The sequence below is a fragment of the Symphalangus syndactylus genome, chromosome 24, assembly GCF_028878055.3.
Source record: "Symphalangus syndactylus isolate Jambi chromosome 24, NHGRI_mSymSyn1-v2.1_pri, whole genome shotgun sequence".
NCBI lineage: Eukaryota > Metazoa > Chordata > Mammalia > Primates > Hylobatidae > Symphalangus > Symphalangus syndactylus.
Window position 1 is genome coordinate 55,349,587 of NC_072446.2, and position 19,745 is coordinate 55,369,331.

Sequence of the window (19,745 nt, forward strand, 5' to 3'; positions counted from 1 at the left end):
CCAGCTACTTGGGAAGCTGAGGCAGGAGAATTGCTTGAACCTGGCGAGATAGCGCCACTGCACTCCAGCCTGGGTGACAGAGCCAGACTTCATCTCAAAAAAAAAAAAAAAAAAAGAAATTCTGGGTCAAAAGGCAAATATTTATTTTTGCCAAATTTCCTTCTATGGGAGTTGTAGCATCTAACATTTCTACCAGCTATGTTTTCTATAGCTTTGCCACCAGACCAGACTGTGTTATCACACCTTGTCTCTGAGAAGGTTTTTTGTTTGTTTGTTTTCTAATTCAAATGGTATTTCAGAGTAGTTTTAATTTGCATTGCAAGTTTTAAACTTTTGATCTCATTGTTCTTATTTGCTGATTACTGCAGGACATTTATTCAACAGCACTTAATGTCTGCATAACACTTGGCACTCTATAACTCCAGGGATAAAGAATTCAGTACAAAGCAAGTGAAGCCCTCAAAGAGTTCACAGCCCAGCAGGAACGAGTTTAGAAAGAACAACAGGAAATAAGAAGAGCCATATGGAATATGCATGTGGGTGAAAAAGTACCAACGTAATAATACTATATGTTTGTTCCTTTTTAAGAGAAGATTTGGAGTTCTGCATTTTCATTACTGGGTAAAGGCTAGATATGATGGGTGAGATGAATCTATATGCACAGATGCCTGTTTCTGGCATTACCAAGCTTGACAGTATCATATGTTCACTGATGTTCACTGTACACTGTCATTTATTCCCACGTGTATCTAATCGCTCAGCCTCCTTAACTGGATTGGAAGCACTGGAGGTCAGGAGGATGAACCTTATACATCTTTTATCTCCAAGGTTTAGAATCATGCCTTACACATTGCAGGTGCTCAATAAATGTTCGATGATGATGGCAGCTTGCTTTGCAATAAAAAAAATGAAGTTTCCTAAGACAAGTATATTCTATTTTTTCAGTCAGTGTAAGGAAAGGTACCTTTTCCTAAAGGAATTGGGCAGTGAACATTGTGATTTACTATCTGTAATCAGGTACAAGCTCAACTGCTGTAACGAAGACTCAAAATGCCTTGACTTAAGACATTATTTTGGTCTCTTGTAACGCTTTTGGAAGTTTCTGGTCCTGATCTGTGTTGTCATCTGTGGACTCAGGCTGGTAGGGCCGCTCTGCCATCATCTTAAGCATGGGGCTTTCATCTCCGGGTCTGAGAGTGATCCATGTTGTTGGGTTTATCAGTAGTCTGTTCTTTTTTTATTGCTGAGTAATATTCATTTGTATGAATGTGTCTATACAAAGGAATATTACACAAATCTAAAAATAGAGAGATGCTCTAAAACTGTGAGTGTATTTATTTTTTCCTTTTTGCCTGCCTGGTTGAAATATGTAGGACTACTTTAGCTTTTTATTGTATTTCATTTAATAAACTTTTATTGAGTGACCCTGTGGGATGGGAATACAAAGGCGTGTAAATCCTTGTCTCTTCCCTCAAGTTATAGTTCAGCTAGAGGAGAAAAAGACAGTTGTGTTGTCCCAATTTGGATGGAAACCACGTGATTCTACCTTAAGTACTTGCTGAAAAAGCTGAAAAGATGTCAAAACTTGCAGGATCCGGATGCCACTATACAATCCTATGGTGTAAGAAATCTCCTGACCATCTTCCAGCTCAAAGTCTTGCCCCAGGGAATAAGCGCCTGGCTTTAAAAAGTATACAGGCCTGAGTCAGATCCCTCAGGTTCTATTTCTGGTTCTGCTACTGGATCGCTATGTGACTTGCACAACAGAGAACGCACCCTTCCTACAAAGAGGCAGGATCCCAAGGAGTCCTCTGAGCGAGCGACCTCCATACCCGAAGTGAGGTTGGGTTCCAGGAACCTAGGGGCAGGCTGAACTCCTCACCAGGGCACGCTCTTCCCTAGTGCCAAAGCAACTCATTTTAGTGTGAAATTAGAGCTGCGATTTCGGCATGGTCAGAGGGGCTTCGACTCGCTCCCTGGTGTGAATCCAGAAGCTAAACCTAAAAACAGCTGGCATTTGAAAAGCCTTGACACTTTTCTTACTGAGATTTTTGTGTGTGTGTGGTTCACGTTGCACTAGAGGAAAATCGGGTGGGCGCGGAGGAGGGAGAGTGAAACCACGGGCGATCTAGGCTGCCGGAGCAGGGGACGGACAGAGGCCGCCCTGCGCTTCTGCGACCCTGGAAAGGAGGTCGCAGCGCGTCGCCCGCTGGAGAACTTCATTTCCCAGGAGTACTTGCGGCCCGCGGCAGGGCGGGGCGACGTGCCCAATGCCGGCCCACTGACTCCCATCGTGCCTAAGGCCGCCAGCCTGATTGGAGGACTGTCTCGCGGTGCATCTCGGGACTTGTAGTACAACTTGTGGGTGAGAGAAGCTCCTTTGTGACTCGAAGCGCCTTCTCGGCCCTCTGAGCGCGTCCCCGCTAGGTTTTGGCGCGGACGGGCTAGTGTCCCGCGAGGAGAGTTCGGGCTGTGTGCGCGTGCGAAGCGCCCAAGGGGCCGGCCGGCACCTCCCGCGGGGCGGGGCCTTCGGTTCCCCGTCGACACCGCCTTCCTGCCCCGCCCCTCGCCGTGACCGGCCCTCCCCTCCTTCCTGGAGCCACAGCTGAGGCGGCGGCGGCGGCAGCGGCGGCGGCAGCCGGGCTGGGGGCGGCGAGTGGCCCGCGCGACACGCGCCGGCCTCGACCCTATGCTTTGATTCGCGTGCCGCAGGCGCCTACTGCCCCGCCGGCGGGGCCCGGGCTTCCTGCCGCGGGATGTTCTCCCGAAGGAGCCACGGGGATGTGAAGAAGTCCACCCAGAAGGTGCTGGACCCGAAGAAGGACGTGCTGACCCGCCTGAAGCACCTGCGGGCGCTGCTGGGTGAGGCGCGCGCCGGGCGCGGGGGTCGGGGCGCAGAGTTAGGGGCACCTGCCGGGAGGGCGCTCCTCTGTGCAGGGGTCGGTGGCTGGGAGGCTGGGGAGGGGGATGGGTGGGCCTCCGACCCCCTTCCCTGGATCTGGGCTTGAACCCCCGGGGCTTTGTTTCCATAAAGCCGCAGCCTGGCCCTCGGGCATTGCTCCCGTCGCCCTCGAGTTAAACTTAGCCCAGATTCTCGCTGGGCGCCTGCGCTCCCGGAGAACCTGGAGGCCGGGCACAGAGGTACCTGTCCCCTCTCCTCCCAGCAAGTGAACTGGATCCCAAGTGGTCATCACGTGCACACATTGAACTGTCACCTCCTCCTTTCGTTTTTAAAATTTTATTTTTGAGTCTGAGACCCTAAGTAGACCGAGACCCCAAGTGAACCCAGCACAGACCTAATTGGGCTCTCATCTCTGTCATCCCCCTTTTAAATTTTATTTTTACTTTTGAGTGTGAGACCCCCAAATAGACCGAGATTCCAAGCGATCCCAGCACAGATTTGTCATCGGTCTTCCCATGCTGCTTTTTAAATTTAATTTTTATTTTGGGTCTGGCTGCTTCAGTTTCTTTGTGTCCTTGGTGTGAAGGGGCCTTCTCTTCCTGCTTGGAGAGAGGGGTGGTTTTCTTGGGTTCAGGGAGGCTGCTTCTCCTTTATTACCGGCATGACAGTGATGGTGTCTGCCACCTTCTGGTTTATGGCCTGCCAGGTGGAGGTTCGGAGGAGCTCAGGTGGGCTTGGAGTTGACCTGTGATGAAGCTCACCCCTGTGGGTGTGAGGTGTCCACAAGGCTTCCTGTCACCTGCTGCATGTGATCTGTAGCTGGTTCGCCTAGGCTATGTTTTGTTTTCTGTAGTTTTTTACCTCCTAAGTCTTAACTTTTCTTTAGGATGAAAACACCTTTGCTGTCTATAGACACACTTGCCTGTGCATTTGGTGGCGAAGGAAAGAACACCTTATGTTTCTTCTAGTTGTCTTTTAGTCCTAAAATTCACAAAAATCGCCTAGTGCTAATGTGTCTGTCACTTGAAAGAATATTACATAAAATGATTTAACATGTGAAGATTTTAAATAAAGATCTTGTTCATGAGATCAGAAGTTGCTGATTATTTCTATTTATATTCTACCTCTGAGGGAGAGAAGAACCCAAGCCAAACCAAACCACACCTGATTTTGCCAAGTGAAGTTATTCACAATCTCACATTCCTTGAGGTTACACTGACTTGTTCAGTTTGAAATGAAATGTAAATTAGTTGCTGTTACAGGGATTCGTTTTCAAGACGTTTGAGAATGAAGTGTGGAGAGTGAAGTGTGGCGTTCTTGGTAAACTGAATTTTCTACTTCCTGTAGATACCATGCACGCACAGGTTGCACAACACACAGGTTGCATTGTGTGGAGTTCCTAGTAGTGACTGGTTAACACCTACTGCAGGGACATTTTTGATAAAGGAGAGTTGAGCTGTGTTTTAAAGCGTTTGATACTTTGAGCCTTTTTCTGTGCTTTAGCATTTAAACTTTTGTTCTGTCCAGGTCTGCAAAATTAAGTTGGCTACATTTTATAAAGGCAGAATCAAGTAAACCTAGATCAGGTTATTTCTTAGCACACAGTACATTGTTCCCATTCTGAGAAAGTTGATTCTTTTCAAGTCTGTGAAATTGTAGTTTCACTCTAAGGTGTAGGTCTTATTTTAGGGAACTTTCTTTTATCATTTCACTGAACTCATCATGACCTCAGTTTTGTAACATGGAGAGGTTCTTTTATATTTCCTTAGGTGTATGTTTTTGTTGATATACTTACTAGTGGAGTGGCCCAGTTTGCTTTGTTTATTACTGTGATCTTTGTAGGGACTAGATTTTTGTAAAATGTGTCTGAGGAATTCTAGTCATAATATTTAATGTAAACTTTCACTTGCTCCTGTGATTTATTAAAGACTTAAAAAATAGTACATAATGCACTAGTTCCTACCTAATCACATATTCTATTTCATTGCTACTCGAAAAAAAGTCTACTTAGAAAACAAAGGCCTCTTGAACTGAAAGTCAGGAATTAAGCCAAGATCAAGGAAACTATTTGAAGGAAATGAATAGTAATTACTATTGTATTTTTATGTGTGTATTTAACACTTTTGCTTTTCATATATTTTATCTTCAAGTGATAATAAAGATTTTTTTTAAGTATACAAAGATTATGCCACTTACTTGGGTATTTGCAGCCTGTCCCTGCCGCCTGCAGCTTCATGACTTGAGCTAGTTACGTAGCCTGTCTTTGAACCTCGGTTTCTTTGCTCTGTAAAATGGGTATGGTAATGTTTGCTTTTTAAAGGATTATTGTGAGTATGATGAATAAATGACTTCAGCTTGAAGTAGGCCTTTAACAGTTTCTTTCCCATTACATATCTCCCACCATTAATAGGATAGGACAAGTATTTTGATAGGTAATTTTTCTCCGTCTTTCTTATTTTTGATAATAGTGATGGATTTGTTCTCTTTTCCTAAAAAGTAGTCTGTATTTAAAACAACTGGGTGAGAAACATAAAATTAGCTGTGGAAGTAGAGTATTTCTTAGTATCATGGTAATAACTCCAATTTGGACGTAGGCACTTTGGCCTGGCTATATATTGTAGACTGGTGTGGTATGATAACTTTATTTTACAGAGGGGTAAACTGAGGCACAGGCAGGCTTGACACGTGTCAAGCCATGTAGCAGACGGTTTACTTATATTATGTTAGAGGAAGAATGAAGAGCTGTTAGGTCCTGTGACTTCCAGTTCTCCCTACACTGTTGACAGAACAAAAGCCAAAAAACCCTGTGTATTACCGTATTGCTCCAGCAAAGATTCCATGTCTTTTTTTTTTTTTAACAGAGTCTTGCTCTGTTGTCCAGGCTGGAGTGCAGTATTTTGACCTTGCCTCAACTACTGCAGCCTCAGCCTCCCTGGCTGGAGTAATCTCCCACCTCAGGCCCTGGAGTGGCTGGGACTACAGGCATGTACCACCACACTAGGCTCATTTTTGTATTTTTTTTTTTTTTTTGAGATGGAGTCTCACTCTGTCACCCAGGCTGAAGCGCAGTGGTGCCATCTTGGCTCACTGCAACCTCTGCCTCCTGGGCTCAAGCGATTCTCATGCCTCAGCCTCCTGAGTAGCTGGGATTACAGGTGTGTACCACCATGCCTGGCTAATTTTTGTATTTTTAGTAGAGACAGGGTTTCACCATGTTGGCCAGGCTGGTCTTGAACTTCTGGCTTCAGGTGATCTGCCCGACTTGGCCTCCCAAAGTGCTGGGGTTACAGGTGTGAGCCACCATGCCCGGCCAGATTTTTGTATTTTTCGTAGAGACGGGGTTTTGCCATGTTGCCCGGGCTGGTCTTGAGCTCACAGACTCAAACATTCCTCCCACTTCAGCCTCCCAAAGTGCTGGGCTTACAGGTGTGAGCCACCATGCCTGGCCAGATTCTGTGTCTAATTAAAAGTTGAGTGCTTACTATGAGTCCTAAATTAGGATATAGAACTGGCATTGATGTAGTGAGAAGAATAGATAAAAAATAATCGTACATTTATGGTGTGTTATGTAATTAGATGGTTGGGTATATGGTAGAATCCATTATAGGATTTCAGAGAACAAAAGAGATAATTAAGAATGTCACAAAAATAAGGGCATCTTTAAGGAGGTTTGTAGTAGTCTGTTCTCACGCTGCTAATAAAGACATACCCAAGACTGGGTAATTTATAAAGGAAGGAGGTTTAACTGACTCACAGTTCCAGGTGCCTCGGGAGGCCTCACAATCATGGCAGAAGGTGAATGAGAAGCAAAGTCATGTCTTACGTGGCGGCAGGCAAGAGAGCTTGTGCAGGGGAAATCCCATTTATAAAACCATCAGATCTTGTGAGATTCATTCACTACCATGAGAACAGTATGGGGGAAGCCACCCTTATGATTCAATTATCTCCACCCGGCCCTTGACATATGGAGATTATTACAATTCCAGGTGAGATTTGGATGGGGACACAGCCAAATCATCAATATTTTACTTATGCTGGGTTCCAAAGAATGGTTAGACTAGTTCTGTCCAATAGAAATATAATGTAAACCACATGTGCAATTTTAATCTTTTTTAGTGACCACATGTTAAAAAGTAAAAAATCAGGTGAAATTAATTTTAATAGTGCATTTTATTTAACTCCATGTATTTAATATATATTATATCTGCAGGTAATCAATATAAAATGCTATCAGTATTTTTTACATCTTTTTTTATACGAAGTTTTTGAAATTCAGTGTATATTGTATACTTACAGCACATATCAGTTCACACTAGCTGTTTTTAAAGTGCTCATTAGCCATATGTCACTAGTGGCTGCACACTGGACAGAGCAAGGTTAGAATTTGGGAAAGTAGAGAGGAAGGGCAATTCCAACCAGGGGAAGATGGAAGAGCTGGTGGCGGAAATAACACGGCAGTGATGGTAAGTAACATGGCGAGGTGTGGTGTTGGGCACTGAGGACCCTTGCCCAGAGGATGTCCACAATGTCCTGCATAGGCCAGGGGTAGGGTAGGGTCCTGGGAAAGGAGTGGAACAGTAGCCTGACAAGCAGAAGCTGAGGCTGGCTGGGGGATCAGAAGCCAGACTCAAGTCACATCAAGTGACCTGGGTTTGGACCAGAGAGTAGAGAACCGTCTCTCACAAATGCTGTATATACAAACAGAGCAAAACACAGCATTGTCATATAGTTCCTTTTGTGCATATGTTGCTCTAGGTAGGAACAAATTGACTTACGGTTTTAACTGTTGTCTTTATTTTATCATTAGCATTTTTCATGTTTTGTTCCTCTCATTTTTAAGTACAAACATTTGTTGAGACCATGTCCCATAATTTAGCCTACCATTTCCTGGATTGTGAAATTGTGTTATTTTCTCTCCTTCCTTCTTTCCTTTTTTTCTTCCTTCCCTTTTCCTGATAGAAGTAATACTGCAGTAAACATCTTGAGAAGCAGCTTTTTCTATATTTCCTTAGATTTTATTGAAGTAAGATTGCTGGGTTTGAACATTTGATGACTTGATTCACAGTGTTTTCTAAGTGTTGCTCCATTGGCCCTGCTAGCAGCAAGGATTGAGGCTACCATTTTCACTGCAGTCTGACTACCAATAAACACCTTTTTATAATTCGATAATTGGTGGTAGGTATTTGGGATAATAGGGGTGTCATCTACAGAGTGAGAACAATTGGGAAGGGGGAAAGGGATCCTGGGCAAGGACAGGGAAGATAAGTTTGGTGTTCTACATGTTGAGTTTAAGAAAAGGCAAGATCCAAGTGGCATGTCTGGGGGGTTGTGGGACATGGGATCTGGACCTTAATGAAATGATAGAATGCTATCATATATTTAGTTTTATTGGTTATTATCATCATGACATCATTGAATCTTTTTGCAACTGTGACAAAGGAAGTGTTCCTATCCCCAGCTGAGGAAACTGAAGTTCAGTGAGAATAGCTACTTGTCTGCCAGCAAGTGGGAAAGCTGGGACTCATCTGATTATGAAGGCCATGTTATGCTTCTGCTAGTTATCCGATTCAAAAGGAAATTTACATATCAGAAAATGTATTTATCCAGTAGAATGAATGATAACATAGAAACAAAACCACAACAGTTTTTGCATTCCTCCCAAAAATGTTGCTGTGATGTTGGCCTCCCTCTTTCTCGTCCATTTTTCTGCATTTTTCTAGGGAGACTTGGGATTATCATATTTGATTTGAGCATGGGCAGACGATAAACAATCTCCTCTGGTGTTTTAGTGTTCATTGCCTTCCCTGTAACCTTGGCAGGCCTAGCAGGTGATAAATATTTGCGTGGACATTAATGCCACGTGGTCATTCTACAACTGGAACAAAGCTGGGAGGTGTAATTTCAGACTCTTCAGGCAGTCTTAGTGTGGTCTCTCTCAGTTGACCTTATTTGGTACAAAGTGATTTTGTCATAATGCTTCCTTTGCTATTTTTTTTATCAATTACATTTATAACCTCTGGAATGTAAATGGAACTTTGGACACATATATGTAGCACAAATACACCATCCCTCCCTCTATGGCTTGAGGTTGTCTAGGCTTCTGATGTGAGAAAAGTGGACATAGGGTAAATGTCCAAACTCAGATGTTTTGTTTAAGGTACTGAAAAAGGTTGGCTTCCATCTTTTTACTCTGAGAAGGGAGATAATTGGTAGGTCTAGAATATTTTGCTGTAAACTTTTATAATTTGGATTTTTATTTTGTAAGTAGTTTATTTGTGGACAGTCGTAATACTTTTACTAGGTATGTAGAGTACTGATCTTTGGTTACCAAACAGAGTATCAAGATAAAACTATAGAGAATTTTTTATTTCGAAAAAAACTTGGCGGGGTACGGTGGCTCATGCCTATAATCCCAACACTCTGGGAGGCTGAGGTGGGCAGATCACGAGGTTAGGAGTTTAAGACCAGCCTGGCCAACATGGTGAAACACCGTCTCTACTAAAAATACAAAAATTAGCCAGGCATGGTTGTGCGTGCCTGTAATCCCAGCTGCTCGGGAGGCTGAGGCAGGAGAATTGCTTGAACCTGGGAGGTGGAGGTTGCAGTGAGCAGAGATCGCACCACTGCACTCTAGCCTGGGCAACAGAGTAAGACTCTCAAAAACAAAACAAAACAAAACAACAACAACAACAACAACAAAACTTGACTTTCAAAATAGCAAGTTGTTTCAATTTGAATTTTAAAAATTTTTTAAAAGAAGGCGTATAAATTATTGTTCTGTGAAATTAAGAATAGCTAATATAATGTATTAAACAACTGTCTTGTACTTGAATTAAAAAAAAGTCAAGCTGGGTGCAATTGCTCATGCCTGTAATCCCAACACTTTGCAAGGGTTAAGTGAGAGGATCAGCCCAGAAGTTCAGTACCAGCCTGGGCAATATAGTGAGACCCCTTCTCTGCAAAAAAAGGAAGAAATTAGCTGGGTATGGTTGCCTGTGCTGTGGTCCCAGCTCCTCAGGAGGCTGAGGCTGGAGGATCACTTGGGCCCAGGAGGTCAAGGCTACAGTGAAACTTGATCGTGCCACTGCACTCCAGCTTAGGTGACAGAGCAAGATGCTGTATCAACAACAAAAGTCACAAACATTGTTTTAAAGACTGTGTGAGTACGTATGTGTTTGCGCGCATGCCTGATATAAGTAAGTCTGTGTTTGGATGTTAATAAGGCACAAGCCCAGGATTTATGGTTTGGTAGGAGAAATAGCCATGTAAACAATGAAATTTACCGTGAGGGTTTCGAGTGTCACAGAGTAGTGTGGTGGAACCATAGAGGTGGGCACAGGTGCAGAGGAGGAACAGCAGCAAGGCCTCCTGGAGACACCAGCCAGTGCTTCTTTAGGGAGCTTAGGTCTGAGGTAGGTTTTGAATAATGGATAAAGGATTTTACCAGGTGGACAAGTTGGGGATGAGGGTTCTGTAGAGAGAGGAGCTTGTGCAAAGGTAATGGTTTGTAGCACCATGGAGTTAAGTGCACAATGGCTTTTATCCTGTGGCGTAAGTAGATATTGGGACTCCAGTGAAGGGTTTTAAGCAGAAGAGGAGCCACATCCTATCTCTTCCCGTTTAGTGTCTGAGAATCCCATTCTCCTCTGAGATTTGAAACACAGATGCTGGGAGAGAGAGAGCTCCCTTCCTTTGGATTGCAAGCCCTGAAGATATAGTCTGGGCTGCTGGCATTTGTTTTTCCCACCATGTGGGGTGCATGTGCCTTAAATTGAATCCTACTCTCAGAGGGAATGACAATGGAGAGGTGGAGAGTGAGAGGAAGCCCTTGAGTCCTGAGTTTGGCCATGTCTTTGCCAGGACCATCCTGAGCTGCTCAGTTGCAGGAACTGGTAACATGTTAACTAGCTTGACTCATATTTCTGGGTCTTGCAGTTGAAAGAGTACCTAACGTGGAGGTGTTTGTGTATACGGAGATTTGACTTTTATATTTTTTTAGAACTGGAGGAATTTGAGTTTATATAGGAGAAGTAGCTAATGAAGAGCAAAATTGAAAAAACGGGGGATAATAATGCAGAACAGTGTGATCTGCAGTGAGATTGAGAGCCTGGGATGGGAGATCAGGCTTAACAAGAGGGACCCCTCTTCTCTAAGGCCACTTGAAAGAAGCAGGAATGGGGTGCTAGATGATGGGGACATGGAGGGAGTTCTCACACCATGGCTTCTGTCCCCTCTGTGAAGGTAACAGGTGAAGTCATTTGCTGAGCCAGTTTTCTCACTCATGTGGTGATAGGAACTTGAATATGTCTTGCTCCCTCTTCTGTGCCCCATAACCTCTTAAAAAAAGGACATCTGTTATCTGGAAGGCTTTGTTTTTTTTCCTTAGGGAATGACTGAAAAATGCATTTAACGTTTATGTTAAATATTCACCAAGAAGGCAGAAAATCTATATAGAATGAGGCCAGTTTGTGTTGTGTGCCCTTCCACTCAATGACCATGTGCCCCAGAGTGGACCTAAGGTGGGACATAGGAACCCGCCATGTTGTCCATAGTCTTCTTTCCTTTATGCCTTTCATTGTGAGAGCTTCCCCCCGCTGGGTATGACTCCAGAGTTAAAGGATCATTTTAATTTTTTCTACTTTTGCCTTTCTTGTGACTTAACTGCATGTAAAATGTAACTCTGTTGATATCTCATATTCATGTACCAGTTTACACTTTTGCAAAATGTCTTCTCATAGTCTCATTTAATCAAATTACTACCTTAAGCAATCAGTTCATATTAATTATAAAATAAATTTATTAAATATCTATTTGTGAATGTATTTTAGGTGGTCTCTAATACAGGTTATTTTTACATAGTTAAAGCCTCCTGGATGTGTCAATACAAATAGCATTTTCAGGTGAGAGGATCCAGAATCCACTAGCAAAATCTAGCAATTGAGAATTTGATAAAGTTAAAATAGGCATTTTAGAGAGATTATGTCATTTAAAGGATTTACCATATAGATTCTTAGTAGATTTGTTTCTGAGTTCATTCTGAATCCTCAATTCAGGGTGTTAGCCTTAATTTTCAGAAAAGTGATGTTTCATAACCATTTTATGTCTTTTATATTGTTTTAGAAACTGAAGCCAGGCCGGGCGCGGTGGCTCACGCTTGTAGTCCCAGCACTTTGGGAGGCCGAGGCAGGCGGATCACGAGGTCAGGAGATCGAGACCACAGTGAAACCCCGTCTCTACTAAAAATACAAAAAAATTAGCCGGGCGTGGTGGCGGGCGCCTGTAGTCCCAGCTACTCGGAGAGGCTGAGGCAGGAGAATGGCGTGAACCCGGGAGGCGGAGCTTGCAGTGAGCCGAGATTGTGCCACTGCACTCCAGCCTGGGTGACAGAGCGAGACTCCGTCTCAAAAAAAAAAAAAAAAAAAAAAAAAGAAACTGAAGCCACAGCTATTTTAAAAGTAGTTGTAATCTTTTTTTTTTTTTTTTTTTTTTTTTTTTGAGGCGGAGTCTCGCTCTGCCGCCCAGACTGGAGTGCAGTGGCGCAATCTCGGCTCACTGCAAGCTCCGCCTCCCGGGTTTACGCCATTCTCCTGCCTCAGCCTCTCCGAGTAGCTGGGACTACAGGCGCCCGCCACCACGCCCGGCTGATTTTTTTATATTTTTAGTAGAGACAGGGTTTCACCGTGGTCTCGATCTCCTGACCTCGTGATCCGCCCGCCTCGGCCTCCCAAAGTGCTGGGATTACAAGCGTGAGCCACCGCGCCCGGCCTTTTTTTTTTTTTTTTGAGATGGAGTCTTGGTTTGTCATGCAGGCCGGAGTTCAGTGGAGCAATTTCGGCTCACTGCAACCTCTGCCTCCTGGGTTGAAGTGATTCTCATGCCTCAGCCACCTGAGTAGCTGGGATCAGAGGCTTGCGCCACTATGCCCGGCTAATTTTTGTGTTTTTAGTAGAGACAAGGTTTTGCCATGTTGACTAGGCTGGTCTTGAAATCCTCGCCTCCAGTGATTAGTCCGCCTTAGCCTCCCAAACTGCTGGGATTACAGGCCTGAGCCACCGTGCCTGGACAAAGTAGTAATCAAATTTTGATATTACAATTATGGTTAAGTTAAAAAAATCCCTTTTGATAAAGTTCAGGAGCCCATGGATATTGTGTTTGATTTCAAGTGATGACATATTCATTGAACCTTAACCATGCCTGAAAGTACAAGCATGGTACTTGTGACATTGCTTGTGCCTGACTATGAGAGCCATAAGAACGTGCTGCTTCTCCTGTTGTGGGGAGCATGATTGACTGATGGCCCCAGCTGCTGCTCCCTGAATCTACCATTTTTGAGCCAAAGCTTAGTTTCCTTTGGGAAGCTCTTAGTCCATTACTGAGCACTGCAGGAGTATTAATGCTGCCTGTTCCTGCACACTTCAGATGCCTCTGAAGGGCCACTTTGGCTTGAGGACTTCCTGTTGGCCTAAGACCTTCTCAGAGCTATGTTGAAGTCTGACACTCTTCCTACTCAACCTTCCTTCATTCCCCTTCGCCTTCCCAGGGGTCAGACCTGCATCGTGGTGTAAATCCTCTCCCTGCCTTCACCAGCTCCTCCTCATTTATCCTTCATGGGCATTTTCCCCAATAAATCTCTTGCATGTCTAATCCTGTCTTGGCCTCTACTTCTCAGAGAACCCAAACTAATCTACCATCCATTTCCTGGATGGTGTTGTCCATCCTGCCATCTACAGTTTTTCCAGGAGACATCGCCAACACTTTATATCTTCCATGTGGGCTTTCTTCATCCTCTTGCCCTGAACGTATCTCTTCTCAGAATTCCCACAGCACTTTGTACCTTTTGTTTGGTATTAATGGCCTTTGGCTTTGCACCATGCTTCTTTTCTTTTCTTTCTTTCTTTCCTTTTTTTGAGACGAAATCTTGCTCTGTCGCCCAGGCTAGAGTGCAGTGGTGCGATCTTGGCTCATTGCAACCTCCGCCTCCCAGGTTCAAGCAATTCTCCTGCCTCAGCCTCCCAAGTAGCTGGGATTACACGCACCTGCCACGGCGCCTGGCTAATTTTTGTATTTTTAGTAGAGATGGGGTTTCACCATCTTGGCCAGGCTAGTCTCGAACTCCTGACCTTGTGATCCACCCACCTCAGCCTCCCAGAGTGCTGGGATTACAGGTGTCAGCCACTGCGCCTGGCCGTATCATGCTTATTTATTTATTTATTTTTTGATATGAAGTCTTGCTCTGTCGCCCAGGCTGGAGTGCAGTGGCACAATCTCCACTCACTGCAACCTTCACCTCCCCCGTTCTATCAATTCTCCTGCCTCAGCCTCTCCAGTAGCTGGGATTACAGGCACGTGTCGGCTAATTTTTTTGTATTACTAGTGGAGACGGGGTTTCACCATGTTGGCCAGGCTCTTCTTGAACTCCTGACCCCGCGATCTGCCCGCCTTGGCCTCCCAAAGTGCTGGGATTACAGGCGTGAGCCACCACGCCCGGCCCACACCATGTTTATTTGTGTTCATGCCTTATACGCGTTCTTTCCCACTAAATGATAAGTACATAGAGAACCTGAGCAGCTTCTTTTTCATCTTGATTTCTCTTGGTAACTTACTCCCTTATTTAGAATAATAATAATATTTATTTAGTACTTTTTATGTGCTGAACAGTGCCCTAAATATTTCTACATTTATTAATGCATTTAATCTGCCCAAAAGAGATAGGGAATATCATTATCCCTATTTTACACATGAGATACAGACAGGTTAAGAAAGCTGTTCAAGGTTATACATCCAGTGAGTGGCAGAATCAGCATTTGAACCCAGGGAGCTGGCTCGAATTCCTTTATTCATTTAGCAGTTATATGTCCAACACAAACTACGTGCCAGACATTGTGCATAGCACTAGGCATACCAGAGCTTGCAATCTTAGTTTAGATTAAGTAACTTTTTAAAAAAAACCCACAACAACCAAAAATGTGATTTCAGAATAGCTAGATCTAAGTCTACTGGGGCGTAGAGCTGGTCCGTCATGGCTTAAACAATTCCTGAAAGCCTTCCTGCCCCAAAGGCTTGTTTTCATCAGTCAGAAGTTCCCAACATTAAATTAATGATACAAGATCATGAATTAAGAGTGGTGGTTTCTCCCAAATGAATTCTCTAATCTCCTTTGTTTACACGCATTCATTATCAGACCAATCCCTTGGATTCTAAGGGGAATAGATATAAGAAAGGACTATTTCTGTAGACCAAAGGGAGAAGACATTGGTGTTTGTAAACCTTGATGGGGGTTGGGGGGAAGAGGGGCAGCAATGCTGGAGAGCTGTTGGCAAGGGCAGGCTTAGGCAAATTCCCCAAATATTCTTTCATGGGAACAAAATTGGAGAGACATTATTGTAAAGTTTTAAATTTATAAAAACCAAAACTGAGTCACATTCCCCACCCCATCCCCCAGTCAAAGACCTGTTACAGCTAGTGAGAAAATTGTTTTTTTACATTTCAACTTTTATTTTAGGTACAGAGGGTACATGTGCAGGTTTGTTACATAGGTATGTTGTGTGATGCTGAGATTTGGGGTATGGATCCCATCATCCACATAGTGAGCATAGTGCCCAATAGGTTGTTTTTCAACTCATACCCCACTCCCTCCATCCCCCCTCTAGGTAGTGTACGGTGTCTCTTATGTTTATGTCCCCTTGTGCTCAGTGTTTAGCTCTCACTTACAAGTGAGAACATATGGTATTTGGTTTTCAGTTCCTGCATTAATTCGCTTAGGTTTATGGCCTCCAGCTGCATTCATGTTGCTGTAGAAGACATGATTTCATTCTTTTTTGTGGCTGTGTAGTATTCCATGGTGTATATGTACCACATTTTCTTTATCCAATCCACCACTAATGGGCAGTTAGGTTGATTCCATGTTTTTCTGTTGTGAATAGCATGGTGATGAACATATGAGTGCCTGTGTTTTTTTTGGTAGAATGATTTATTTTTCCTTTGGGTATATATCCAGTAATGGAATTGCTGGGTCAAATGGTAACTCTGTTTTAAGTTCTTTGAGAAACTCAAAACTGCTTTCCACAGTGGCTGAGCTGATTTACATTCCCGCCAAGAGTGTGTAAGTGTTCCCTTTTCTCCACAGCCTCACCAGCATCTGTCATTTTTTTTAACTATTTAATAACCATTCTGACTGGTATGAGATGGTATCTCATTGTGGTTTTGATTTGCATTTCTTTGATGATTAGTGATGATGAGCATTTTTTTTATATGTTTGTTGGCCACTTGTATATCTTCTTTTATGACATATCTGTTCATGTCTTTGCCCATTTTTTAAATGGGGTTATTTGGAAAAATTTTTAAATGAAATCTTTGATAGTGTTTTCAGAACTGCATGGAAGAGAGGGGAACTGAAGGCATACATTGCTTCTTTACAACTTCTATTGGGATTACCGTGTGTTATTTCTGTCTGGTCATATTCCTGGTGTAAACAGTGCAGACTCTCTCTCTATTCCATGGACTCTATAGTATCTAATAAGATGAGGATGCATTTGGCCAGTTGGGCTTGATGTGGTATAGCTTATGCTGAACTCCTGGAGTGGAAGTAAAATATCCTCTAGTCTTCCTCAACATGTGTCTGTGTCTTTGTGTGTGTCGTATTGCAAATATTTATTTTGGTAAGAATTGTTCCATTTCTCTTTTCCTGCTCCTAAAATAAATAAATATAGAAACAGACATATCACTTTTAACTGAAGTAAAAAGTAAATAATGAACTGGAAAAATATTTGAAATTTATAAGAGGAGAAATAGTTACATACATAATACATAAAAAACTACGTGTAATTAACAAGAAAAATTGTAATAAATAAGCGTTCAAAATATATGTAAATTGCAAATGGACAAATGCCAAGATCCATAAGAATGTTTTCAGTGTTTATTCCTCACTAGTAATCTAAATATATAAACTTAGAGATTAAAATGCATTTATTATATTAGCAAATTTGCTGTTGTCTTTTTTCTCCCATGATAGTGTACTGTGTGAGCTCTCTCCATTTTTGATAGGACTGTAACTTGGAGCAATCTTTCTGAAAAGTCATTTGTTAATACAGATCAATGGTCTTTAAAATGTATATCCCATTTGACCCAATTTCCTCTTTCGCAAAAGCCTATTCTACCATCAAGAAGTGCTTTGCAGCATTGTTTGAATGTTAATTTTTTTTATTGACGTGAAATTCACATAACATAAAATTAATCATTTTAGGCCAGGAACGGTGGCTCACGCCTGTAATCCCAGCACTTTAGGAGGCTGAGGTAGGCAGATCACTTGAGGTCAGGAGTTTGAGGCCAGCCTTACCAACATGGTGAAACTAAAAATACAAAATACTCTACTAAAAATACAAAAATAAGTCGGGCGTGGTGGTGCATGCCTGTAATCCCAGCTACTTGGGAGGCAGAGGCAGGAGAATCACTTGAACCCAGGATATGGAGGTTGCAGTGACCCAAGATCGTGCCACTACACTCCAGTCTGGTGACAGAGCAAGACTCCATCTCAAACAAAACAAAACAAAAAAACAAAACCAAAAACCAAATACCTTGAACCCAGGAGGTGGAGGATGCAGTGAGCCGAGATTGAGCCACTGCACTCCAGCCTGGACGACAGAGTGAGACTCTGTCTCAAAAAAAAAAAAAAAAAATCATTTAAAAGTAAACAATTCAGTGGTGCTTAGTACATTAACAGCATTTTGCAACTGCTACCTCTATCTTCTTCCAAAACATTTTCATCACCCCCGGAAAACTAACCATTAAGCATTCACTCCTTATTCCCTCCTCTCCCCAGCTGTTGACAGCCACCCGTATGTATATGTTTAACCAGACTAGGCTTTTTTTTTTTTTTTTCTTTTCGTAATTATTCTGCTCCACCAGGAGGGTAGTATATGTTTTAGAGTATATTTGTATTTGTAATACTTAGGACTTTAGGTTGCAAGTGGCAGAAACCCATGCCAAAGAGGATTTAATGACATATGTAACTGAACAGTCTAAGGGAGCCTTTGGCTTTGGAGATGACTGTCCACAGGGATGTGGTCAGGGTGCTTACCCAGTCTCATATCCACTCTCTTTTCCCACCTCCCCACTTGGTGGAAGATTGTCTCTACCTTTGGTTCTGTGTTTTTGTTTTGTGTGCTTCTGCTTCATTCTCAGGCCAACTCTGCCAGGTACAGGTGTGGTGGTCCCCAGCATTGCCAGCCTGACATGTCCTGGCAGCTAGTAACCCTTGAGAGGAATGTGGCCACTCCCCTAGGACCTGTAGCCATTCCTGTACCAATCAGTAGGTGAGGGAGATGGGGTACTGTGATTGGCCAGCCTGGATCACTTGTCCCGTTCCTAGAGATGGAACCTCATTCTGGCTCCTGTATTTCTGAGAAAGTAGAGGAAAGGCATTCTGGCACATTACCTCCCAAAACAGAACTGCTTATAGCTGTGCCCATGCCCATTTGTACCGCATGACGTTCATTGACTTTTGTGCTAATAATCATAAAACATTGAGCAAACCTTAGATGACATTCTGTAAATTCTATTTGAGATTATGGGAGTCATATTTGAGGATTATTTTTCTATTTTTTTAATTAAAAATTTTTTTTTTGAGATGGGGGTCTCACTCTGTCACCCAGGCTGAAGTGCAGTGGTGTGATCACAGCTCACTGCAGCCTTGATCTCCCAGGTTCAAGTGAGAGGATTATTTTTCTAGTTTGATGGAAGTAAAGGGTTGCCCTTTTAACAAATGGGATTGACCACTCTTTAAGTCTACATAGCTCAGACTATTTCCACTGTTTTTAAAGTCATTTCACATATAGTGACTGAGTGCCTGCTATTTGCAGATGAAGCCCTAGCACTTATGGGACTTTCATTCTATTAGGGTAGATGGACAATAAATAACAGGCCAGGTGCGGTGGCTCATGCCTATAATCCTAGTACTTTGTGAGGCCCAGGCAGGTGGATTGCTTGAGGCCAGGAGTTCAAGACCAACCTGGCCAACATAGTGAGACCCCATCTCTAAAAAACAAGAACAAAAAAACCAAATAACAAATATATGATACAATTTCAGGTAATGATGGTAGAAAAATTAAGCTTGATAAGGGTACGTGTATGCTTATTTAGATATTGGGGTCAGGGAAGGCCTCTCTGAAGAGAGGTTTGGACTAAGACCTGGGTTAAGCAAGGGAGCAGCTTTGTGATTATTTTTGGGGAATAGTGTTCTAAGCAGAGGGAACAGTAAGTACCAGGCTGTGAGTCATAAATAGACTCGAAGTCTCATGGAAGTCAATAGGAGTGGAGGATAGAAGGAACTGGGAAAGGAGCAGGGGTGGGAGAGGGGAGATAGGGATAAGATGGCATGGAACTTTGGCGTCCCAGTAAGGACTTGGGATGTTACTCTAAGTACGATAAAATGGGGCACTCCAGTGGAGCTAAGAGCAGAGGAGTGATCTGAACTGACCTTTACGTGTAAAGGAATCAGTGTGGTTCCCTCACAGAGACTACACTTGCTTGGTTAGCTTGCCAGAGATTGGTTTTCTGACCACAAGCTTTGTAACAAAGCTTTCTTTGGCTTACTTTATAAAAGGTCAGATCTTTGGCCCAAAAACTGACCAGTAACTGGAGGCAGACAAGAGAAGAAGGAAGAGAGAGAAAGAAGTGCCGGAGAAGAGAAATGAGTGGCTATGGAATCTGTAGCAAGCAAAGGTGTTAAGGAAGATGGGGACAGACAAACTGTGTCCCTCCTTACTGCAGCAGCAAGTAGTGATGAGAAGACAGGACGGAAACACTTTGTGGCCAGTGGGACAGGACAGCTGGAGTACATTGGGCC

General features: G+C 43.2%; 1 protein-coding gene across 5 annotated transcripts in view; it reads left to right on the top strand.

Moving 5' to 3' along the window:
- The first annotated feature begins 2,577 nt into the window (after positions 1-2,577).
- RALGAPA2 (Ral GTPase activating protein catalytic subunit alpha 2) overlaps positions 2,578-19,745 on the top strand; it is a 337,491-nt gene continuing 320,323 nt past the window's right edge. For 3 of the 5 annotated variants that reach the window (XM_063634226.1, XM_055265964.2, XM_055265965.2), the window contains exon 1: positions 2,609-2,862. In XM_063634226.1, the coding sequence (XP_063490296.1) occupies positions 2,757-2,862 (106 nt within the window). In that variant the 5' untranslated portion in view covers positions 2,609-2,756. Of the gene's footprint in view, positions 2,863-19,745 lie in introns of all 5 variants that reach the window. The other 2 variants (XM_055265963.2, XM_063634225.1) reach the window with 2 other exon arrangements.